The sequence below is a fragment of the Mustelus asterias genome, chromosome 5 (genome assembly GCF_964213995.1).
Source record: "Mustelus asterias chromosome 5, sMusAst1.hap1.1, whole genome shotgun sequence".
Classification (NCBI taxonomy): Eukaryota; Metazoa; Chordata; class Chondrichthyes; order Carcharhiniformes; family Triakidae; genus Mustelus; species Mustelus asterias.
In genome coordinates, this window is record NC_135805.1 from 55,193,426 (window position 1) to 55,219,724 (window position 26,299).

The 26,299-nt window shown below is 40.2% G+C and overlaps 1 protein-coding gene across 4 annotated transcripts in view; it reads right to left on the reverse strand.

Moving 5' to 3' along the window:
* The window catches only part of snap91a (synaptosome associated protein 91a), a 195,346-nt gene that overhangs the window by 24,456 nt on the left and 144,591 nt on the right, over positions 1–26,299 (reverse strand). For 2 of the 4 annotated variants that reach the window (XM_078212607.1, XM_078212608.1), the window contains exons 12-16: positions 24,253–24,353; positions 21,988–22,143; positions 4,533–4,658; positions 1,886–2,017; positions 90–120 (exon numbers count right to left, since the gene is read on the reverse strand). In XM_078212607.1, the coding sequence (XP_078068733.1) occupies positions 90–120; positions 1,886–2,017; positions 4,533–4,658; positions 21,988–22,143; positions 24,253–24,353 (546 nt within the window). Of the gene's footprint in view, positions 1–89; positions 121–1,885; positions 2,033–4,532; positions 4,659–5,119; positions 5,204–5,770; positions 5,855–8,405; positions 8,478–8,656; positions 8,741–8,998; positions 9,308–15,687; positions 15,790–21,987; positions 22,144–24,252; positions 24,354–26,299 lie in introns of all 4 variants that reach the window. The other 2 variants (XM_078212610.1, XM_078212609.1) reach the window with 2 other exon arrangements.

The window sequence follows — 26,299 nt, forward strand, 5'->3', positions numbered from 1 at the left end:
GTAAAAATATACATTATAAACGAATTATGAAAATAAATGTTTCAGACAGAGAAAACCTCAAATTAAACTAATACCATAACATAACTTACTTTTTTCCTGGAGCGGGAGAAATACCCAGGTCTACAAACAGAAAAAAAAAGGAGAAATGTAAGACTAACCAGACACTAAATTACCAATATTTTATGCAGTATTGCTAATTGGAGACAAAATCAGTAGATCTCACACATTTGCATATAGCGTTGTAAATATATATACAACAAATCAATGGAACCAGGAAGTGAGGGCGATTATTCACATTCCCTCAAAGAAACACAGCCACACAGCAACCCAAGTGCACATCATGAGACTGAGACGTAGAAAATTCTCAGCATAAGAAAACAGAGCACAAGAGGCCATTTGACCCATTAAGTCCAAGTTGGCTCTTCTGAAGGACAATGCAGTTCATTTTACTCCCCAGTTTGTTGCCCCCCCCTCCCCCATCAATATCCCTGCAAATGTTCTCCTTGAAGTATTTACATAATTTAAAAGCTACTACTGAATCTGATTCCACTAACCTCAGGCAATGTGTTCCAAATTCTAACCAGTGTTCAAAAGTTTTTCCTCAAGTTGCCCTGCTTCTTTTGCCAATCAACTTAAATCTGTGCTCTCTGGTTATCGACCCGTGGGCCATTGGAAATTGTTAAATAAAGAGCTAATTAGGGTGCCACTTCCCCATTCATTGTCCAATTGACCTGCAATTTCTTGTTAAGTATACACCCATTTCCTTTTTGAATGTTAAATTGAATCTGCTTCCAGCATCCTTTTTCATTCCAGATCATTACAACTTGCTGTACCTGTACCATTTAGTTTATTTCGTACCTCATCATCCTTCCAAATGGCAAATTTCATATTTTTCTGCACTAAGTTTCAAAAGATGTCATTCAGGTGTTTGCTCCAATCTTCCGATATTTAAAACATTTCCAAGTTTTGTGTAATTTGCAAAATTTGTAATTATGCTTCACATACCAAAATGTTAGTCATCAGTATTAATCAAAAAAGGACTGTAATACCCAGAACAGTCCTAGGGGCCACCAAGTACACTTGCTCCCAGCCTGAAACAAGCCATTACTGCTTTGTTTCCTAGCTAAATCTATATCCAATGGCCACTGTCTCTTCAACCTGATGGCACTATTGCGAAGAGAAGCAGGGCAGTTATCCCTGGCATCCTAGTCAATATTACAAAACAGATTAGCTGTCTTTGTCATTATCATATTACTGTATGCGGGAGTTTGGATAATAATTAACTGCAACATTTTATACATTATAACAGTGGTTACACCTCCAAAAGTACGTAATTGGCCAAAAAGCACTTCAAGCTATCCACTAGTTCTGAAAAGCACTACATAAATGCAAACCTTTCTTCAACCCAATGGACTTCAATTCTGCTGCGTTTGTTATGTTGCTCTTTATTAAACACCTTTTGAAGATGCATATACACAACATTGTCATATCCATCTAATCTCACAACATGAAAACAAATTGACGAATGGTATCTGTCACTTCTCTGCCCAATAACCTACTCCATCCAAATCTTCCTGAATTATTGCATATCGATTGCTATATACCGATTTGTAGTACACAGAAACTTATTTGAAAAGTATTTAATAATTAGAAAACTCTGAATTTACTCTCATATCTTTGCTCTGCTTGGCTGTTTTCAACTGTCCTTTGAACACAACGTAATTTAACGAACATTTTCAGATTCTGATCTCTACCAACAGTTAATATGTTTATTCTTCATAGCAACTAGAAAGTATGAACTATGAAAACTAGTTGGATTGTATAAGGTACAGAAGTGCTGACAGAAATTTTGCACAAGATATTCTAAAACAGCTGATCAACTTACTTCCTACGAGGTTTGCAAGTGAAGAATCGAGATCACTCCCCAGGGCTTTCATTGGTTGTGTTCCACCTGCTGTTGGCATTCCTGAAAGTATTGCTTGATTCTGTGATGCCATGGTGGGCATAAGGAGATCACCTAATCCATCGAAAACTTTGACAACCAAAAGAAAGGATTAATGTAAAGGAGTGGAGATCTAAGTAAACAGTTTATTTCAATGTGATTTTTTAAAAACCACCACAGACATACAAATAATCCTTTAAGTTGATCTGAATGTTAAGATTTTGTAGCAAACCAAATCGTGGATATAAAAATGACTCTACACTATATGGTCTATCCTGAATCCTCAGACTGTGACCCCTGGTTCTGGACTCCCCGAACATCTTCCCTGCATCTATCCGGTCTAAGAGTTCTATAGATACGTGAAGGGAAAGAGATCCCCTACAGACAGAAACGGGGGAATGTATAATAGGGGACAAAGAAATGGCCCAGCAATTGAATACATACTTTGTTTCTGTTTTCACAAAAGTGGACACAAATCAGATGCCAGAAATGTGGGAGAATGCAAAATTTAGAGAGAGGGAAAAACTGAGGGAGATCAGAAACAGATGCACAAGTCAGAGGTCACGTAACAACCGACTCAAGAACGTGTGTCGTCTGCAGATTTCCCAATCATGCCCCCCCCCCCCCACATGTTCAAGTCCAAATCGTTAATACATAAAACAAACAGCAGGGGTCCCAACATCAAACCCTGTGGAACACCAAGATTAAGTTTGCAGATGACACCACAATTGGTGGCATAGTGGACAGTGAAGAAAGTCATCTAGAATTGCAACAGGATCTTGATCAATTGGGCCAGTGGACTGACGAATGGCCGATGGGGTTTAATTTAGATAAATGCGAGGTGAGGTATTTTGGTAGTTCGAACCAGGGCAGGACTTACTCAGTTAATGGTAGGGCACTTGGGAGAGTTATAGAACAAAGAGATCCAGGGGTACATGTTCATAGCTCCTTGAAAGTGGAGTCACAGGTGGACAGAGTGGTGAAGAAGGCATTCGGCATGCTTGGTTTCATTGGTCAGAACACTGAATACAGGAGTTGGGATGTCTTGTTGAAGTTGTACAAGACATTGGTAAGGCCACACTTCTAAAACCAGAGGGCATAGGTTTAAGGTGAGAGGAGAGATATACAAAAGTGTCCAGAGGGGCAATTTTTTCACACAGAGGGTGGTGAGTGTCTGGAACAAGTTGCTAGAGGTAGAAATAGAGGCAGGTACAATTTTGTCTTTTAGAAAGCGTTTAGACAGTTACATGGGCAAGATGGGTATAGAGGGATTTGGGCCAAATGCGGGCAATTGGGACTAGCTTAGGGGTTAAAAAAGGGGCGGCATGGACGTGTTGGGCTGAAGGGCCTGTTTCCATGTTGTAAACCTCTATGACTCTATATAATCCTTTGTATCTTTTGAAACCACTGTATAACTACATCCAAGTATAAAATAGATATATTAATCAAAACATCTCTCCCTGAAGGGATGGTGTTTCAAAATCATAATGCATGTCCCGACTACTTTGAACTCGAGGTAAAATACATTTGGTGTGTTCTAAAAGCAATGTAAAAGATAGTCTGGCATTGGTTTGAAATTGTATGTTAATTTGAATTTAGAAAAGTAGTTTACAAGAAGTGCAATTTATCAGTTTGTTAAAAAATAGTGTACTGCAACAAGCTTATTTCGACATATAAATTAAGCCAAGACACAATTAAGGCAAAAACTCACCAAGAATGAAATCGGACCAAACAAGGTGCCAACGATGATGGCATGAAATGGGAGAGAAATAAAATATGATAGCACCATTAAGACCTGAAAGCTTTGACTCAAATGAACAACAGTAGTTGGAATTTAAGTTTGTTCTTTTTAGCAGTGAAAGCAAATCATGCATAACAATGTGAGTTAAGCAACAATGCAGCCTGGCAAATGTTGCATAATATGCTTACAGGAAAAAAGCCTTTCACTACATAACTGCAATTGTTACAAATGGAATCTGCAAGAACTCACCCAAGTATTCATACAGCTTTGCCAAACAAAACGGCCAGAAGTTAAATTGGCATTTACCTTCTAAATTAATTTTGCACTGATAGAACACTAATTTATACAAGGGTGCTTTGGAAGAAGTCAAATTTTCTGGTTAATTATAACATTCCTTAAAATTGTACAAAAATCCCATAGCACTCAAAATACTGAAGAAATGAAATCATTGACCGGTTTCACATTATCTAATACTTCCTGATTTTGAATACGAAATTAATTGCAAGCATTGAGAATTAAAATAAAAATACATTTAGAACTTTAAGTCCTGGAGTAAAATATTCCCTCATGAATATTCAAATATGTAGTTTGTGACCCACTGGTGCCAAAGATCTTCTTTCTTCTCAGCAATTAAAAGTTACCTCAAATGGTGGATGAAGATTTAAAATAGGATTCCTATTTTTCTTGGGAGATTTGCTGAACCGATAGGATGTGTATTTACATTCTTTAAAAATTCTAAAAGTAGTCAGTTTACTTTATTTTCATTTACTGAAGTTGTCAAAAATGGTAAATTTTCAAGTGCTTTTTCTCTTCAACTTCTTCAAAAATAAACTGTTTTCTTTTCCTTACCTGATGAATCAAAAGTGTTACTTGTGGCTGTCAAACCAAAAGCTGATTCAAAGTCAGGCTGCAAAACGTTATTCTGGACTGCAGGCATCGTTGTGGCTGTTGGTGTCATAAATGCATTTCCAAAGCCTAAGAGAAACAGACAAATGTTATTTTTTTTAAGAAAGCAATGCCAAATCTTTCATGTTCCTTTAGTTCAAGAATGATGATGTTGGGAATGCTTATACCTCCTTTAGGAAGCATTCTTGTGAACAGCAGAAGAGAACACCATTTTGGACAGTCCTAAAAATTAGCACTGTGGATAAGGTGGAGCGAATACAATCCTAATTAGTTACATTATACAGAGACAAGACAAAGTTCTACTTGTCTCAATTACACTTAACTGAATGAAGTAAATCATCATGAAATAAGATCTTAACAAAATTACAAGTGTTATAAGCAAGCTTCAAATCAAGGAAAACAGGCATTACTAAAAGTATTCTGACAAGTCATTTACACAAATATATGCACTGATGCTCCCAAGGTGAAGGAATATTTTTCAAGTATTTTGTTTTCTCCCTCCCCTGCCGCAATTAAGAAAAGTCAGTTACCAGCTAGTAAGTCCGATGAAGCAGATGAACTGGAAACAGCCTGAGTGGCAGGCTGAGACTCAGGAGCAGAGGTGCCAAAAGCATCTAGTATTGTGATCCAAAAATGCCGCACAAAAAGGAGAAGAAAAGCACCAAACTTAGACCAACTGGTTTCCACAATCAGAATATGTTACACATGACCTCCGACTGAAATACGAGGGAATCAAGCTCAGTAATGGACACACTATTTATAAATTCAACCTCAAATCATGAGGATATCTGCAGTTTTTTCAAACATTTTATCACGCTAATTTGACATTTACAAAATTTAGTTCATTTAGATACACTTGCAACAAGATTCACATTTAAAATATTGAAGTATATTTCAGTAACAAATTCCACAGTTGTTGCTATGTATAAGAAACATGCCTTAAATCAGCACACTAACCATTTTAATTGTTACTACAGTAGATTCTGACCATGAACAATGACTACGTAGGGAGAAACGTGTTCTACAATTTTACTTTTCAATACATTTCTATTCAATGGTTATTTTGAACAGCACTACTGCCCTTCACTGTATTCTGTCACTTCAGTTTTAGACAACAGAAAGTCTTGTACGGTACTGAATGACTATTTAACTGGAGAAGAAATCTGAAGAGGTATACCCACCACCAAACAGATCAATTACTGCTGATGATTCTGACTTAGCAGGAGAGGCACTGATTGTAGGTGGTGGTGCTACAAATGCATCAACTGTAGCAGGCAGCGATACAAAGGAAAATAAGTAAGTAACAAGTACACAAAGTGCAAAGATTTCTCGCAATCAGAATGACGATTAAAGCAAAGCACGCGACTCAAAAGATAAAGCATTCATGTAGTCAGATAAGTTGGAATACTAAGATCTGTTAGGCTTTGCAACGTGACAAATTGTGAAAATTGAGTTAAATTATGTGAGATCCACAAGGCTCCATGACACGTACAAAAGCCACGAACGAAGACAACAAAATTTACTCACTCCTCCACTCCTTTAGCTCTTGGTGATGAAACTTCACAAATAAGATGGTTGAGAATATAAATAAATTCATTAACAGCTGGCACATCCTTACCTACATGAAAATCTAAATCTGTGGAGTTTGTTATACTAAAATATTTAAGTTTTATAATTTTTAAAAAGGCTGCAAATTCCCCAGTTTAATCCCCGGAACCCTGCAAGTTTATTTCCCGAAAGTGCCCACCAGCGTCCGAAAAACACAGGTTGATGTTTGGGTGATTTGACATCTCCAGCATTACTTTCAGTTTTACAGACCTCCCCATTTTGATTTTTTTATCATCCTCCTCCAATTCATCTCTTTAAAAACTATTACATTGCTAACATTAAGGTCACAATCTGAAAAAGTTTCTCCACAAATGCTGCCAGACTAAATGATTCCAGCATTTTCTGTTTCTATTTCAGATTTCCAACATCAGCAGCATTTTATTTTTCTGTTAAGTGTTTAATCAGCTAATACACCTCTTCTATGAACACCCATATTGAAGAAGTTTTTCTCTTCTCTCCATTTGCCTTTCACTTTGTTCACCTTCATTGCTTTCTATATCCCCCCTCATACCTGATCAAGTATCTACCAAAACTCACTTTCAGCGCCACATTTCCTTCCTCAGCAGGGGTCTCATTTTCTTTACCTTCCCCTTGTCTCATGATAAGACCGACCAGGTCCTCTTACTGGTTTTGCCTTCTACTTAATTAGTCTTTACATTCACTATCATTTTTCTTCAAAAAGAACAATCCTACCATCCAGTATTTCTTCCCTCTTTCCCACTTACTATCCTTGTTCATCAATCCACCATCCTAACTTTCAACTGCAGTCCTCGTCACCTTCTAATGCAAACATAGAGCAGATGGAACACCTGCTCATTCATCTCATCCTACAATGCAGCCCAGGGCCCTAAACAGGCTGTTCATAGGGGACATTGATTCACATACATTTCTTCCAAACAGTGCAGTCGTTGCTTATATTGTATTCTGCAAAGTGTAGGGGAGAAAGAAACAACAAAACAGCTGAGCATTCTTTTTTGCAGAAACTTACATTCGGGCTCAAAGTGTGATCTTAATATTCCCATGACTACATAAACTCACCTTCCCACATCATTCTGACCTCCACTGTTGCAATCAGGTTCAATGCAAACTACATGAACAGCATCTTAGCCCTTTGGTCTAAACATTGACTGCAACAACTTCATGCACTAATTTTCCGAGCACAGGGTGCATGTTTCACTCACTGACGGGTGGGAGAAGCAGGAGAGACCCAGAGTATCATTTTCTGTGAAAACCTTAAGGGCAGTTCATTGTTTGGGAAGGGGAGGGAGATAGTGGGTGTGTAAGGGTGGATGGGAGGTTGGAAAAAGTTAGATCACTTTCTTTTTGGGTGTTAACAGATCATCTGTGTATTTCAAGAATCTCTTTGCTTTATTTCAGAGATAGTGGATTTGCAATGTTAACCTAAGTTTGTCATTTGCCATGCATCTTTTCACACCCTTTGTGTCTTTTAATTATCTCACCTTTGTATAATCACTCATTAGATTTCATCTCTTGCCAACTTTTTTTTCCCTTGAGATTGGACCCATTAATTTCTGTGACAGGAGGCAACAAACACTTTTCAACTTCTATTATTCTCTTCTTGCCTCGCTCAGATGCGTCCTTCTCTTCCAGTATGGCAAAAATCCACAGCTAAAACATTAGCCCCATTATTTTTAGATGCATTTTCTATTATTATTATTTCAAAGAATTTCAAGTGAAGTACATTCACAATTATTTAGGTTCTTGATTTTAAGAACTGAAAATCTAAAGACAACTAGTGGCAAAATAGGTTGGCTACACGAAAGTCAAGTACACGAGACTGGGGGATTGACACATTTTCATTTTAGATGTACGGTGTGAGGATCATGCTCTTCCACATAAGCACAATTATACATAACTCCTGATGTTAAGAAAGACTACCCTCATCTTCTATTTGCCTCCTACGCCACCTTCCAGCTTCTGTCAACATAGTTGCCAATTTAATTCAAAATACATCATTTTTGTACCGTGGATCCATCCTCCCTACAAACCGGTTAGGGATTCTCCATACTCGCTTTGCATCAGGGCCCAAAAGTCATCAATCTCAGAGGTGAAAGTTGGTGACCAACCACACAGCCTCAAATGCAAGACTATTATTTTTAAAAACTGCTTGGTTCACAAACAGTGTCACAATCCAATTTCGTTTCCACAGCTGCCAATCTAATGTGTTTCAGAAAGAAGAGGACTCACCGGATAACAGATCGGCAGTAAGACTACTTTCAGGCAAAGGGGAAGCCCCACGAGAAGGGGTTGAAAAAGTATCTTTGGAAAGTGAAAGCAAATAAACATCAATAATTAAAAGATTAGCCCCTTTTCCAAAAAAATTGTTTTATACACGTTTCGAAAGTTAAAATGGACTCCAAAAGATTACACAAAATGTTTGAAGTTTTCTTGGTGTCTGAGGATTTCAGACAGGAAATGGACATTTTCCTGTTTTGTACCTGATGCAAACAGGTCTACACTAGGACCTGCTTCTGGTTTGGGAGTTGTAGATGCATTTGGTTCAGGAACAGAATCAAATAAATCTAAGAACAAAGATAAGATACATTAATTCTCCTGACTCGGATGAAAATCTGTGGAGTTAAAGCAGTTAAAGAAGTTTATACTTTTCTGATAAACATTAACAAATCTATTAACACAAGCTAACCTCTGACCAGGCATTATGCAAGCTTGCTCCAATAAATTTTAAATACTTTTGCTATGAGTTTACGAGGCATTAAAGTTTACTTTGCTGAATTATCACTGCCTTAGATCAGAAATGCCAAGATAAAGAATAAAATTACCACCGAAAATATCAAGAACAGGTGCAGTGGTGGTGACAGCAGTATCAGCAGTTGTAGTGGTAGGAGCAGTAGCAGGAGTAGTAGCAGTCGCAGTAATAGTGGTAGTAGTAGCAGTCGCAGTAGCAGTAACAGTAACAGTCTCAGTCGTAGTCACACTAGTAGTTGTGCTGGTAATGGCACTGGTAGTTGTACTGGCAGTTGCACTGGTAGTGGGGGTGATTGCAGGAACGCTGGCCTCAGCAGGCTTCATAGCAAAAAGGTCCAGTTCAGCAGCAGCCTCTGCACTACCTTCAGATGGTGCAAAAGGGTCTTTGAAAATGGACAGAGGTGGGAAGAAAGAGGGTCAGAGGATGGAAAGTTAAGGGTTTACAATCAAGAAACTAGGGTTAACAACTACACAGCAGCAGTGGTTTATTTGTGCACATTACAGTTATAACATTTCATTAACCCCAATCACATTTTTTTGTAACAAGCTCCAAAAGTTGCATTTATAGAAAGGTTAGTTTACACTAAAAGCAAAGAACATTTTATACATTCTTCTCACAGGCAACTAAATTATTCCACAACAATTGTGACCACCACACAAGTTTAGTGACGCAAGAAAAAGAGGCTCAAAACCATTCCTTGTTTTAATTAAAAATTTATTTCCAGTATTGTAGATTTAACAGTTTTGCATAGCTGAAAGAATGCTGATGACTTCAGGTTTAAGAGGTGGTTTTGTGCTCAGTGCGATGAATACTGTCTCAGCAGCAGTGCAATAAAGAATACTTTGTTGAATTAGAGCAGGCCTCTGACCTCAAGTGGAGGCAGTGGGTTTGGAAAGATGACCAATTTTCAACTTCAGCGCAGAATTGCCACAAAGTTAAAAAGTTCCAATGCAGACCCCAGTTGGGAAGCTTACAGATTTGGTCCTCTCAATTACCAGAAAGCTGCAGACGTCAAATGGGTGCTCCACTGCTGTCACTGATTTACATGGCAAGTAACTGGCTGGCTTAGACACAGGCCAGGAAAGTATCTGAGGCATTGTAGACAAGGAGCCAGTTTGGGCAAACAAGGATAAAAGGTGATGAGTGAACAGGACAGTGCTGGCAGAATAAATACATGATGTGGAGATGCCGGCGTTGGACTGGAGTAAACACAGTAAGAAGTTTAAACAACACCAGGTTAAAGTCCAACAGGTTTATTTGGTAGCAAAAGCCACATAAGCTTTCGGAGCTCCAAGCCCCTTCTTCAGGTGAGTGGGAATTCTGTTCACAAACAGGGCATACAAAGACAGACTCAATTTACATGAATAATGGTTGGAATGCGAATACTTACAGCTAATCAAGTCTTTAAAATACAACCAACGTGAGTGGAGAGAGCATCAAGACAGGCTAAAAAGATGTGTATTGTCTCCAGACAGGACAGCCAGTGAAACTCTGCAGATCCAGGCAGGCTGTGGGGATTACAAATAGTGTGACATGAACCCAATATCCTGGTTGAGGCCGTCCTCATGTGTGCGGAACTTGGCTATCAGTTTCTGCTCAGCGACTGTGCGCCGTCGTGAAGGCCGCCTTGGAGAACGCTTACCCGAATATCAGAGGCCGAATGCCCGTGACCGCTGAAGTGCTCCCCAACAGGAAGAGAGCAGTCTTGCCTGGTGATTGTCGAGCGGTGTTCATTCATCCATTGTCGCAGCGTTTGCATGGTTTCCCCAGTGTACCATGTGGTACATTGGGGAAACCATGCAAACGCTGCGACAACGGATGAATGAACACCACTCGACAATCACCAGGCAAGACTGCTCTCTTCCTGCTGGGGAGCACTTCAGCGGTCACGGGCATTCGGCCTCTGATATTTGGGTAAGCGTTCTCCAAGGCGGCCTTCACGACACACGACGGCGCACAGTCGCTGAGCAGAAACTGATAGCCAAGTTCCGCACATATGAGGACGGCCTCAACCGGGATATTTGGGTTCATGTCACACTATTTGTAATCCCCACAGCCTGCCTGGATCTGCCGAGTTTCACTGGCTGTCCTGTCTGGAGACAGTACACATCTTTTTAGCCTGTCTTGATGCTCTCTCCACTCACGCTGGTTGTATCTTAAAGACTTGATTAGCTGTAAGTATTCGCATTCCAACCATTATTCATGTAAATTGAGTCTGTGTCTTTATATGCCCTGTTTGTGAACAGAATTCCCACTCACCTGAAGGGGCTTGGAACTCCGAAAGCTTATGTGGCTTTTGCTACCAAATAAACCTGTTGGACTTTAACCTGGTGTTGTTAAACTTCTTACAGAATAAATACAGCCATGTTCTAAGCAAAAAAAGATTTCAGGGGATAGCAGGCTAGAAAGACTCATTTTCTGTGAGCTGCAAGAAACAATAAACAAGAAACAGAGGGGGGCAGCAGCTGGACGGAGATTTTTGTGGGGCTAGGAGAATGCACCTGCTAGTCTTGAAAGTGTATATAGATATTTAAAAAGTCATTTCCTGAGTAACTGTGTTGTCTTTTTGAGGACCATTGCTTAGGTTGCTCAATACCCAGTACAACTGAGGCAAGCATGCTCGATGAAAGCTTCATTCATTTGCACATTAAAATTGCACAAGGTCCTAAAGCTGAAGTAGTACCTTTCTTCAATCTTCAAATGGCCTCTCAACTATTTTAGGCATAAGCTAATGGTTCATATTTAAAGGCTGCCCAAAACTGTACAGGACAAAGTGCATCTGGCAGGTCTTCCTCAGCCAATCATGAATTTTACAGGCTAGAAACAGTTGCCCAGTAGCTGAAGATTACGGTTATACTTTCAATCATTAAGACTGGTTACTTACAACTCAAACATTGCTCTTCTTCACATTAGCCCAGCTCCATGCTACCAAAATGCCTTCATCTCCAAATCTGATTGTCATAAGCTGTTTCTTTGCTAACCTGTCTTCCCCTAGGAAGTTAAACTTGTCCAAAACTTTGCTGCATTTATCTTGTTATAGCATTGCCATACCCTTCCATTGGCCTAAAATGGCTCCCCATCTCCAATGCCTCAAATTCTCTTCTCCAACCTTGCTCCTTCACTTCACCACTGATGAGACATTTTTACCAATTGCACCCTTCTCTAAGCTGTTGCCTTGCTAAACTCCTCCCTTTAAAAAGACTTACATTTATATTGCACCTTTCATAACCACATTGCATCCCAAAGCAATTCATGTCAGTTACTTTCGAAATGCAGTCACTTTTGTAATGTAAGAAATGCAGCAGCCAAAATGTGCAATGCGACATTGACCAGATAACTATTTGAAACCAATGTTGATTTGGGAATAAACATTGGGCAGAAGCCTGGGGATAATTTCCCTGTTCTTCTTTGAATAGTGCTTCAGCAACTTTTACATCTACCTGAGAGTGTGAAGGGGGCTTTAGTCTTGTCTCGTTCAAAAGACAGCACTCAAGAGTTGCATGGTTTCAGTACGCCATAGCAATGTCAACATAGATTCCTGCGCTCTAATCTAAGATGGGACTTGAAGTCTCAACTTTTTGGTTCAGGGACAAATGCAACCAATTGAGCCACAGACCAAATCTTTAGTTATCTTTTTAACCCGTCTTTTTCCATTGCAATTTCCACTCACCAGAACGAATATTTACATGGAGACAGGAAGGATTGGGATAGTGCAGCAATGAGAGAAGAGAATCCAGAAAGCCCATGATTGTGGAGATCCATGCCAACAACAGAACTTCTGTATAATTTTCTTTTTCAGTTTCCTTTCCAGAACCCAGTCAAATTGCTATGCTGGCAAACCATTTACAGGAGACTGCCTCTGGGGGCGAAGGATGACAACTCCATCGACCACCACCCTCTGTCTTCAATCAGACAGCCAGTTACCTATCCAATCGGCCAACTTTCCCTCTATCCCACACCTCCTCACTTTCATCATAAGCCGACCATGGGGGACCTTATCAAACGCCTTACTAAAATCCATGTATATGACATCAACTGCCCTACCTTCATCAACACACTTAGTTACCTCCTCAAATGGACTCTTGAAATGGAGAAGAAAGCTGCACGGTAGCACAGTGGTTAGCACTGCTGCTTCACAGCTCCAGGGTCCCGGGTTCGATTCCCGGCTCGGGTCACTGTCTGTGTGGAGTTTGCACATTCTCCTCGTGTCTGCGTGGGTTTCCTCCGGGTGCTCCGGTTTCCTCCCACAGTCCAGAGATGTGCGGGTTAGGTTGATTGGCCAGGTTAAAAAATTGCCCCTTAGAGTCCTGGGATGTGTAGGTTAGAGAGATTAGCGGGTAAAATATGTGAGGGTAGGGCCTGGGTGGGATTGTGGTCGGTGCAGACTCGATGGGCCGAATGGCCTCCTTCTGCACTGTAGGGTTTCTATGATTCTATGATTCTAACTCCCAGCCACAGAGAGATTGGGGCTTGCTGGGGGAAAGTAAAGGGTGTAAGTGCAGGTGAAAGGGCAAGAGTCGGGAAGTTGCGAACCTAGTCAGATCAGGGCTTGGTGGGGGAGGGCGAGGTCAAAGCCCAGCAGGAGGTGCAAGATTGGGGATTGGAGGAGGGGTACAAATCATGGTCGCGATGAGAAGCCACGATCAGCAGTTGAAGGCTTCCTCGAGGGACCAGGTGACACTAGTCCCACTCCTCCTTGCTCATAAGGCTACTCTAAAAAAGCACTGACCTCCTGCAACCAACAGCTTTCTTCTCCATTTCAAGAGTCCATTTGAGGAGGTAACTAAGTGTGTTGATGAAGGTAGGGCAGTTGATGTCATATACATGGATTTTAGTAAGGTGTTTGATAAGGTCCCCCATGGTCGGCTTATGATGAAAGTGAGGAGGTGTGGGATAGAGGGAAAGTTGGCCGATTGGATAGGTAACTGGCTGTCTGATTGAAGACAGAGGGTGGTGGTCGATGGAAAATTTTCAGATTGGAGGCAGGTTGCTAGCAGAGTGCCGCAGGGATCAGTGCTTGGTCCTCTGCTCTTTGTGATTTTTATTAATGACTTAGAGGATGGGGCTGAACGGTGGATCAGTAAATTTGCTGATGACACCAAGATTGGTGGAGTAGTGGATGAGGTGGAGGGGTGTTGTAGGCTGCAAAGAGACATAGATAGGATGCAAAGCTGGGCTGAAAAATGGTAAATGGAGTTTAACCCTGATAAATGTGAGGTGATTCATTTTGGTAGGACTAATTTAAATGTGGATTACAGGGTCAAAGGTAGGGTTCTGAAGACTGTGGAGGAACAGAGAGATCTTGGGGTTCATATCCACAGATCTCTAAAGGTTGCCACTCAAATGGATAGAGCTGTGAAGAAGGCCTATAGTGTGTTAGCTTTTATTAACAGGGGGTTGGAGTTTAAGAGCCGTGGGGTTATGCTGCAACTGTACAGGACCTTGGTGAGACCACATTTGGAATATTGTGTGCAGTTCTGGTCACCTCACTATAAGAAGGATGTGGAAGCGCTGGAAAGAGTGCAGAGGAGATTTACCAGGATGCTGCCTGGTTTGGAGGGTAGGTCTTATGAGGAAAGGTTGAGGGAGCTAGGGCTGTTCTCTCTGGAGCGGAGGAGGCTGAGGGGAGACTTAATAGAGGTTTATAAAATGATGAAGGGGATAGATAGAGTGAATGTTCAAAGACTATTTCCTCGGGTGGATGGAGCTATTACAAGGGGGCATAACTATAGGGTTCGTGGTGGGAGATACAGGAAGGATATCAGAGGTAGGTTCTTTACGCAGAGAGTGGTTGGGGTGTGGAATGGACTGCCTGTAGTGATAGTGGAGTCAGACACTTTAGGAACATTTAAGCAGTTATTGGATAGGCACATGGAGCACACCAGGATGATAGGGAGTGGGATAGCTTGATCTTGGTTCCAGATAAAGCTCGGCACAACATTGTGGGCCGAAGTGCCTGTTCTGTGCTGTACTGTTCTATGTTCTAAGAGTTCTGGAAACCTTGATCAGCAGCTGTTAATTTTAAAACAGGCTCCCAATAATCATTATACAAAATTTAAAATCAGTAAATTTCTTGAAGTGCAAAAACAACCACTTCTTAGTTACCCTAGGTTTCTGTCAATCTCATGTAAAAACGTTGGGAGACCAGGACAGTCCTACAAAATTTACTGCATTTTTGGCTTTTTATTAAAACTGCAGAGCATTCATAAATATTATGGATACTGATAGAAATGCTGCGCACATCAAAACTAAATGAATCGTTTATCAGTTACAGTTTTAACCAAGTCGAAAGTAGTGGTAGCAGAAAAGTTTGTGCTACACTCTCAGTTAGCTGGTAAAGGATGCATAACAGGAAGTTGCTCGCAAAGGGTAAATTCATTGCAAAGGGAAGTGTTGGGGAAGAGATGTAGAGTATTGGAAGGGCAAAGAAATCAGAAGAAAGTGGCCCAGAAAACAGTGACTTTGGGACCCAAAAATAGTAATGTTTCAGAGCATTATGAAATAGGATAAAATGGTGTTACAAATTTATGGGATAAAAGGAACATAATAGGAACTGCTGATAACAGATATTTTGCTCTGTACTTAAGGTTAGAGAAAATTTCCCTTGCTATTTACACAAAGCAAAATATATATCACATTTTGTACTGGAAATGTGACATAAAATCTGAGAATTCAGGTATTTGTAAGAGAAATTTCATACAAATAATGACCAAAATGTTAGTTCAGTGACAACTGCAAGTAAACTAATGATATGACACCCACCAGTTCCAGCACATGCATCAAGCGCTGCTGTTGCAGGGGCTGCTGTTGCTCCTGCCCCTTCAGATGTTGTTGATTCTTCAGTAGGCGAAGCTGCAAATGCATCTAAGATGCATTACCAACACCATTCACAACAGAAAATGGAGAGAAAAGCAAAAAGAAAGAGACAAGGATATACAGAGCAAGAAACAAGTCACAAGTCTGTAAGCTAAAGGCAAATCAAAGTCCCCAGTACAGTATACAAATTTCCCAAAACTGGAGACAATGTTGGAATTTAAGCCATGCAAGAATCACCTGGATTTGGGATGGGGAGCATGGGAACAGGGGAAGAAAGTGTGGCTTCATACTTTCTATTAGACAACCAGAATAAACAACATACAAAATGAAAATGTGCATCAGTATATGTAATCTTCCCTTTGAAGTGTGCATCATTGTATTTAATCATTTAATAACTTCACATTTGGGATAATATATTCAGCACAACAGTACCTTAAAATGTTTTTATGAATTAGTGATTTGTTTATATTAATTTAGCAAAATAGGGAATGAATTTATACACTGCTTTGGCATCAATTTACAATTTGTAATATTAAGATAAAACTTTGAAACTGGATAAAAATTCAAATGTTCTCTGATGCATCTGATATGGTTCAAAACTTTCACTTTATTTTTCATGATTGTATTCAAAGTGAAGGGTGATGGCACTATTTTCAACTTCACAAAGTTACATCTTTGTAAGACACGTAGGTCAGATATAACAGAGCACCCATTACTCTGGCAGTATACCTGAACCTTATACTGAAGAATGAAGAGAATTAGAACAAAAATCTGAGCACTTTTCAAATTTCTCAGACATCCAAGAATCGAGCTTTCTTAGGTGGGGCAATGTATCGATGCACTGAAACAAACCTAATGAAAGTCAAATATCATCCTATGCAATTGTGACAACTATAAATGTTCATCTCTCTTGACCTGGCTGACCATACCATCCTCTTCCAATACCTCCTGCTCTCTCTCGTGCAGCTCAGTGGGATTGCACTCACCCGATTCCCTTTTCACCTGTCTCATCATAGCCACAGAATCAACTGCAACATTCCTGCTTCTGAACCATTGCCTTCGGAATCCCCAAAGGTTATCACCTTCACTATCAAGCTTGTCATGCTGGTAATCAGACATCAAGTACGAATGAGCAGACATCTTCTCCAAGTACTGGGGAATCCAAAGCCATCATCCTCAGTCCCCATCACAAACTCCTGTCAGGAGCCTCTAACTCCATCCTTGGCCACAATTTCTCACCTTCACCTTAAAGTGGGAGACCCCTTGTTTTTAAAATGTGCCCCCTAGTTCTAGAGTCCCCCATGTAGGGAAATATCCTCAGAATCTACTCTACTAAACACGCTCAGAATTGTACGTGCTTCAATAAGACCATTTCTCTTCCTTTAAACTCCGAGTACAGGCCTAACCTGCTCAACCTTTCCTCATAAGACAATCCCTTCATCCCAGGAATCAGCAGAGTGAACCTTCTCTGAACCAGTATATCCCTCCTTAAGGCAGCCAAAATTGCACACAATCCTATATTTGTGCAGTTTCTGCACTCCCTTTAGAATTGTATCCTTCATTTTGTACTGCTTCTCCTCTCATTTTCCTACCAAAATGTATCACTTTGCACTGGTGTTAAATATCAGCAGCCACGGTGTAATGCTGTAATAGCTGATGCAACAGACATTCCAGGATCCTGTTGAGATCTGAATATGCATCAAAGCTGCCCTGTATCTACTTTATAAGTCAAAATCCTGTCAATATAAGATAGAGAGTGCATTTCTTTAAAACCTTCCCCCGTTTAATCCACCCTCACCTGCAAAATGTCTGAGGAATTGTTGATTTCTGTGTCACCAAGGCTGGGACCATCTGTTCTGCAGCTTCTGCTGTATCCTTCCCCAAGGTTCCCTCCAACAGCTTTTAGCCCTGAACTAGCACTTTTATCTCTCTCTTCATACACTCATTCTAAGATCATCCTGTCCACAGATTCACAATTTCTCAAGCCTATTCCCACTAAACTATTAACTAACCGCCATTTCATGGTAGTGATACTGTAAATGATTTCTTCTCTTTGGGATGGTTTCCCTACCTTTCAAATTTGCTATCACCTTCAATAAAAGTGAGCTCATCCAAATCTCTACTTCCCATATCCTAACTCTCAAAATCCCCTTCATCTATGACCGACATTGAGCCATTGGTGGACTGGGAGCCAATCTTAAACTTCTAATCCTCATGTTCGAATCTCTCCATGGCATCCGCCCTTGCATATTTCCAACCTCTCAACTCCTATAACCCTCAGAACTCATCTCTTGTGCACATCTGACAGCCTTCATTACACTATTGCTGGTTGTGCTTTTAGATGTAAAGGCTCCAGGCTCGAAACCTGTCCACTTCTTCACCTTGCTTTCCATTTTTCAGATGTTCTTTAAAACCCACATTCTTGACCAAGCTTTTGACCATCTACCCTATGTCGCCCTTTTCAGCTTACTGTCAATTATTGTCAAACAGTCCCGTGAAGTAGCTGGAGATGTTTTGCCACATTAAAGGTTCTATGTAAATGCAAAGTTGCTATTGCCAATTTATGCTAGAGTGGGTCCAAACTGCACAGTGCTTACATGTACAATCCTATGCAATGAGATACGCATGAAAAATCTTAGCTAGTGCTCGCATGACAACACTTTACACCCCTCATGGCATGTTCTGTAAGATCAGTATAACAGCATTGACAAGGCTCCAGATTTGACCATTTAATGGACTCCAATTCAACTTTTCACATCGAAATAATTTTAGGATGTTAGTTTTCAGTCAACAAAATACACGTGTTGGTTATATATGAGAATTAAAACAGAACTACTTTAAAAATAGTCTACCAAGTATCAAAGACTGATTGCCCTACATTCTATTGATTATGCTTCCCTGAAAGAGATAATTGAGCAACCACATAAAGCATACTTGTGACATTTTTGTTGAGTGATTTGTTCCTCTCGCAAACAGTGGATTTAATTATTCCTTGCATCTCAGCTATGTTAGTAGATTAACTCGTATAGGTTATCAGATAATATTTCCAGCATGTTTATCCTTCACAGGATTGGAATGAAAATGGTCACTAAATAAAAATACAACTGAGGTTATTTTGGGCCTGGTCAAACTTTTGAACTCACTTTGACAATCTAGTTTTCATAGGAACATGATTACAACTGGAATTATTAAACTGCAAAATTAAACTGCAAGCAAACAAGATACGATAGTACAAGAATGCAGGAGTAGGGAGGTCAAGCTTCAATTATACAGGGCATTAGTGCGATCGCATTGGGCAGAGAGTTGTGTCAGGGTATTATCACTGAACTAGTAATCTAGATACCTAGGATGTAGGATAATGCTCTTGGGACCCTGGTTCACAAAAGACAACATCGGAATTAAATTTTTAAAAATCTGGAATTAGAAGTCCAACAATGAGCATGAATCCATTGTCAATTGTTGTAAAAACCCATCAGGTTCATTAATCTCCGTTAGAGAAGGAAATCAACCATCCTTAGATGGACTGGTTTACATGCGACTCCAGATCCACAGCACTGTGGTAGACTCTTAACTTCCCTCAAGGGCAATTAGGGATAAATGCTGGTCTAACAGGCAATGTCCACGTCCCATGAAAGAATAAAACAAGCATCTGTCGTAGTATAGGTCTCCTTATTTAAGGAAGAATGCAAATGCATCGGAAGGGTTCAGACAAGGTTTATTAGACTAAAACCTGGAACGAGCAGGTGGTCTTATAAGGAAAGGCTAGAGGTGCTCAGCTTGTGTCTACTGGAGTTTAGAAAGTTAAGAGTTAACTTGATTGAAACGTACACGATCCTGAGGGGACTTGCCAAGGCTGGGAGAATCTAAAACTAGGGGGTCATTGTTTAAAAATAAGGGTAATCCAATTAAGACAGTCTTTTGAACTCTGTCTCGAAAGGTGGTGGAGGCAGAGCCTTTGAATATTTTTAAGGCAGAGGTCGGTAGATGCTCAGTAAGCCAAGGAGTGAAAGGTTACCAGAGATAGGCAATGATCTTGCTGAATGGTGGAGCAGCTCAAAGGGCTGAGAGGCCTACATCTGCTTCTAATTCATATGTTCAAGTTTGAAAATCATGTTATTTTTCCTGCAACTCTGGTTGCTATGCTAACAAAATCACAATAGCTGCAGGAGCTGTGCTTCCCCTTAATTCACACATTTGGTTTAAACATTGACTGGTCCTAAATGACTATATAGGACGAAACATCACCAATGGTATGAAACAGAATTTTTAAAAAGACTCTCGACTTCACTGAATGCCAATTGGAGTCAAATGACAAATCTTACTTAAATTGCAGGCTCAGCAAATCTGCAAGAAACCTGTAGTTGGATAAAGTGGCCTACAAAGGTACAGGTGCAAAAAAATACAAAACAAATTGGATGAATTTCTCATTTCTTATGGCTATCCAATGCCCTGTATTGCAGATGTGCAGGAGATGTTAACATGAAGAGGCTTGTTGATGCTCTCATAATAACCTGATACCACTTTTTAGGTTCACTTCCAGTCCAGATGAAACTTCATTAATCTGAAACATTAGGCTGAATATAAACTTGTAGGTGGGAAACCCAGAAAACAAGCTCAAAGATTACGCAGAATTTAATAGCAGAATCTGATCAGCGCTCTTTATCTCTTACCAAGCCACAGTTATCCAGAGGGCTCACTAGAAATTGGGCAGGTAGGCGTTTGACTCAAGGCCATGGCTGGGAGCAGAGAAGAGCTTGGCAAGATTGGGCAGTCTGGGTATTGGGACCAGAAGCAGACAAAGGCTGGGGTTGGGGGAGACTGGAGGTCAGAGACAGATCCGTAATCAGAATTGGAGAGATCAGAGATTGAAGGCTTTGAAGTGAAGATGGAAAAGCTGGGGTGGAGGGCAAAGGCTGGTAGATTGGTTCAGGGGATGTGCACATTGCTGGCATCCTTAGATGCCCTTGAAATGAGTGGGTTGCATTTCAGAGGGCGAGTTAAACACATTGCTATGAACCATGCGAGCCAGACTAGGTAAGGAAGGCATGTTTCCTTTCCTACAGGAGATTAGTGAACCAGATGGGTTTTTATGGCAATAAACAATGGTTTCAATGGTCAATGTTTAATTCTGGGTGTTTACTGAATTCAAATTTCACCATCTGCTGTGGTGGGATTTGAAACTGGGTCGCCAGAGCATTATCCTGGGTCTCTGGGTTACTGGTCCATTGACAAAATCACTATGCCATCGTCTCCCACAGGCACTGATCATCGGGATCACATTCTTACCTCCCTTTAGCTGTCAAATTTCCTGAGGCCCCAAAAACTTAGCCAGAGTTACGATAGGCTTCATGCTGCCTCATTAGAATATTTAAATTGTCAACCAATTCTTGCAAGGATTGTGGCTGCCTGCCCTTGAAGTTGGAGACAGTATGGGATAGGTATTCAGAATATTTTTGCATTTTAATGACACAAACTCAGCCATTTTGAAGGATTAAAATTTCACCCAATAACTGCTTCTCTCCACAGATGCTGCCTTACTGACTTTGCTCACTTGGATGGATTAGTTGGTAGTTCTGTAATCCCAGGAGCATCAGTGTCCAAGACTGGGACAACAAGCAGTCCAGGATCAAGTGTGAGGGCATCTCACAGGGACCGGCGGAGGGACGGATCAGGTTTGGCTCTTGGGTGGCTGGGGTTGGAGGGATTGTGCAAAAAGGAATGCTTGAAGGAGGCACTCTTTCTCTTTCCATCCAAGGTCCAAGCAATGATCCTGCCAGAATTCCCCTCTTCCCCTGAACAACTCCTGTTAGCCTCAATTTGAGGCTGGGTAAGAATTGGCGCTCGCCTCAATTGGGGCAAGGGCAGACAGGCTGCCCTAGACTTTACCGACCCCATGTAAAAATTGCAGATAGGTCAGCAGTAGGTTGGCAGGAAGACCACCCAGGAACATATGGGCCCTCCCACTTGTAAAGCTATTGGCAGGGGACCGTAAAATTCTGCTCAATATGATTAGTTACCAAGTTGACTCAAATAAAATATTAAAAGACACAATGCATTTCACAATAAATTTCACAGAATATTCATAATCACCACTTAATTTAAATCCTAGGCTTCCATAATCCATACATAAAACAGCCCAACTTGAGATATTTCCACATTAGTTGTAGCCAAGCGAAGAATACAGAAATTGCTGAAAATTGTAACTGAGCTAAGATCCTTCTGTCACTGAGATACACCCAAACTGACCTCCAAAAAGATCCAGATCAGTGGTTGTTGCTGTAGCAGCAGCAGGTGTAGTAGTATCAGCAGTTGTAGGAGGAGTAGTCAAGGAAGCCTCTGTTACAAATGGATCAGAAGGTGGTGCCTCAGAGGCATTAGGGAGGGCAGGAGAAGTCAGAGAATCTGTATTGCAGTGTCAGAAGTAAGGAGGGGGAGAAAAAATAAAAACATTCTCTTGAAGCCAGATTCCAATCTGCAGTTTAGCAATCAATGTGTGAGAGATGACTGTTTGTAAATATCAATGAATTTGAATAAAATACATTTTAAACTACTTACCTTCACCCAAGAGATCTGTTTTATCCATTGCAAGGGTGCAGAGTAAAGGAAGTGTAAAGAAATAATGGTTCAAAATTGGATTCCTTTTGTTATGAAAGGTCACTACACTACGGATTTCTGGGAATTATTTTTAAATTTACAGGAGCCAAGTTAAGATAATTGCCGAGAGTATTGAAAACAATGCAACATCCAATATTATTACTGAGGCTTTTGCCTTCGTCCCACAATTATAAAATTCTTGCAGCTTAGGTCAGTTTATTGAGAACTGTTCAGAATAAATGCCACTTCAGTGCCAGCTCAAATTTCAAAAGACGGCAACACAGAAATTTCAATAAATTATTTCCCGCACTGTTTTATCTCAATTCACATTGTACATGCAAAGTGCTGCAATTTTTAGTTACACAACGAAGTATCCCTACCGAGGCTGAATTAATACACATTTATTAAAAGTTACAAGGTTTCAAATGCATTGTGATCAGCTCAAAAAGGTTTGCAACAGAAATAATGTTGTACATTCTGTTCCTTAGGAAAAGTAATGAAGCTGTTTGCGCCATACACGTGGGAATAGGATTCTGATCTCAAGTATTACTTAAGGTAGCCCAAGATAATGCATCAAGTATCACAAGACATTTAAAGTGCTTTATATATTGTACCTTTTATGGAGGTCAGCACTTTTCTTCTTCAAATACCATTCCTGGATTTCCCTCATCAGAATATTTTAACAATTACTGCCAAAATTATCTTGCGGAAAGCCAAAATCATCAGCTTATTCTTTGCCATGATATCAGCCATTGTCCAATATAGTTGATCAAACTGCACGCCAATGGGTAATTTATAAACATGGCCAACCCAATTAACTACAAAAATGGCAAAAACAAACTTGAAGGTGTGGTTGGAGTGATATGACAAAGATCACAAGCATCTTTTTAATTGACAGTTTGCTTTTGTTCGAATATTAGAATGAGCTGTTTGTTACCAGAACTTTATTGCCCATTCTCCTCACTTTGTATATTTCTTCCTATTTTTATTTCTACACACGTCAAGCCATAAACCAATTTACTAATTAAAGCCGAGTGAAATGCAGCAGAAAAGCAAAGGAAACACGGTTATAAGTGTTTTGAAATGGAGCTGCTGTTTTTAATTTAAACAGGCTATCCAAGTTGTTTAAATAGTCTGAAAAACATAGAGTCATAAAATAACTTGGTGGTGTTTATTCTTTTAAGTGTGATTTTGTTTTGCTATTAAATGAGCCCACTTAATACTGCTAGTATTTAATAAATAATCTTCAAGATGTATATTTTATTAGTGTCACAAGTAGGATTACATTAAGACTGCAATTTGGTTACTGTGAAAATCCCCTAGTGGCCACACTCTGGCACCAGTTCAGGTACATTGCGGGAGAATTTATCATGGCCAATGCACCTAACCCGTACATCTTTTGACTGTGGGAGAAGACCGGAACACCCGGAGGAAACCCATGCATACACGGGTAGAATGTGCTGACTCCACACAGATAGTGACCCAAGACGGGAATCGAATCCAGGTCCCTGGCGCTGTGAGGCAGCAGTGCTAACCACTGTGCCACCTGTCAAAGTATTTAACATGTTGATTATGTAACCTGAAAATTGGTCCAAATCACTTAAGAGGTGACCATCAGGAAAACAAAAATAACAATGTTCTGTATGAAATGATATCTTTACCTCAGACTAAACTTTCTTCTTATTTATATTTTTAAAAATCCATTAGAAAGAACCATGCCATAAACTATGCACTATATCACTCATTCCAACACAAATGCTTCTCCAAAACTCAATAGTGGCAAAGAGAAATAACCAGGAAGGTCCAGTACCAGTCATACTGATCTTCTGAATCCCAAATTGAAACTACACTGAAACAATGTTTTTAAGAATATTTTGCCATCGGGTTAAAAATATTCTTGCAATGCACCATTCTTACCTCCCCAAGCACTGGCTGGTGGATTAGCTGCCACTGTTGATTGCACGGTAGATGTAAAATCTGGTTGTAGATCAAGAAGATCACTAGACAATTTCGATGCACTGAAGTGGAAAAGGAAACACCATTAATATTTCAAATTATCATTGAAATGCTTCGCCCATTCAAATTTAGATACTTGTATTACAAAATAGACAGTTCTAATACGTTTGTAGTATTTCCTTAGCGCAGACAGTGATATAGAAGTGGCTTAATGCAGATTCCAAATAAATACATTTTTAAATAAAATCAAACTATAAACACTTTAGGGACTGCCATTCTCTGTGCTCAGCCCCCATCATCATGTTATCCGATGTGCAGCCATGGTCCTTTAAATTTGGGCGGGGTGAAAATATTGCTTCCTAATTCTACCTGGATACACTAATCCCCAAGTGGTATTTGTAATAGGAGCCCAGTTGTGCACAAGTTGGGCAATTGAAACATATCTAGGCACAAAACTGGAGCAGTTGCACTTCTCAAACAAAACAATATACTGATTGTACATTCCATTAATCATTTGGATTCAGAAACTCATTGCAAATTCATTCAATTTGAAAATTGTACTCAAATATTTAGGTTAAGAATTAACATATGGTGGGTCAGAATGATAAAATAAATTTGAACACTACGCGAGTTAGGAGGAGATAAGTTAGGAGTAAATTTTCCGTGGCATTTTAACAGTCAAGGATGAAGTTGAGAGACGTATTGTAAAACACGTAGACATCTATCTACTATGAGCTTTCTTCAATCTGCAGTACTTAGGCAAGGATTGAATAAAAATATTATTGTATTTACTTCAAAACATTGCTCTGGGATTTCCAACTGGGGCTTTTATTGCAGCTGCAAACCTGGCCCCAAGCAGCCATTTGTCTGTTCTATGTGGGCTTTCTAATGGTGTGAGCATCACTGAATACCATAGAGGACGCATCATCACTGCTTCTGAGATAATGGACACTATGGCATTATGATATTGCTGTGGTCAGCAAACAACTGAATGGACATCCTCTGTTTAATAACAAGAGTTTGACGTGAACAGCTCATATGGTGGCACTTACTATATTTGCATTCATGGGAACTTTGCTACAAAGAAGTTTCATGCCTAGAGCAGCTAATGCTCCCTTTTCATACTGAAATGAGCTATTGCACATATATCAGACACTTAGGGCGCAACCGTACAACATTGTCTCGCCCAACTTTCAGCGAGGCAGCACGATCAGGTGAGGGGCAAAAAACGACACATGTGCCTGGTTTCTTGTCTCCCTTGATCGCACTGGCCCTGTTTTGTTGGCGAAATCGGCTTTGCGCCTGCTGATTTAAATATTAATTACATCATTCAAAATGTCATTAGCAAGCGCCAATATGTCTGGGTTCACTTGCCCTTACCTGTTCACTGGTCGGGGTTCTCACTGGCAAGCATCACAGATGGTCTCCACCAGCAGGAGACCAGACTAGTAATCCTAATTCTCTGGGGACATGGGTTCAAATCCCACCATGGGAAATTTGAATTCAATAAATATCTGGAATTAAAAATTCTAATGACCATGAAACCTTTGTCGATTGTTGTAAAAACACAATGAAATCTAGGCTGGTCTACATGTGACACTCCACAGGAATGTGGTCGACTCGCAAATGCCTTCTGAAATGGCCTAGCAAGTCATTCAGTTCAACTACTGTTAGGTATGGGCAATAAATACTGGTCTAGCCATTAATGCCCACATCTCATGAACAAATAGAAATGTCTGCAGTTGAAGGAGTTGGCATTTATATAGCACCTTTTACAACGTCAGGAGATCTCTGTGCACAGTAAGCCTTCATAAACAGCAACTGATGACAATTGTTTAAGGAATTCAGTGCATAAAAAGGTTAATGCTGCAGTGACCTTCGAATCTTAATGATAAAAGTTGACCTGGAGAAGATAGTATATTTGAATACCAGTTAGTCTTGCAAGACGGAATTTGTACCGACTAGGTAAGAGTCATAGAGGTTGACAGCATGAAAACAGGCCCTTCGG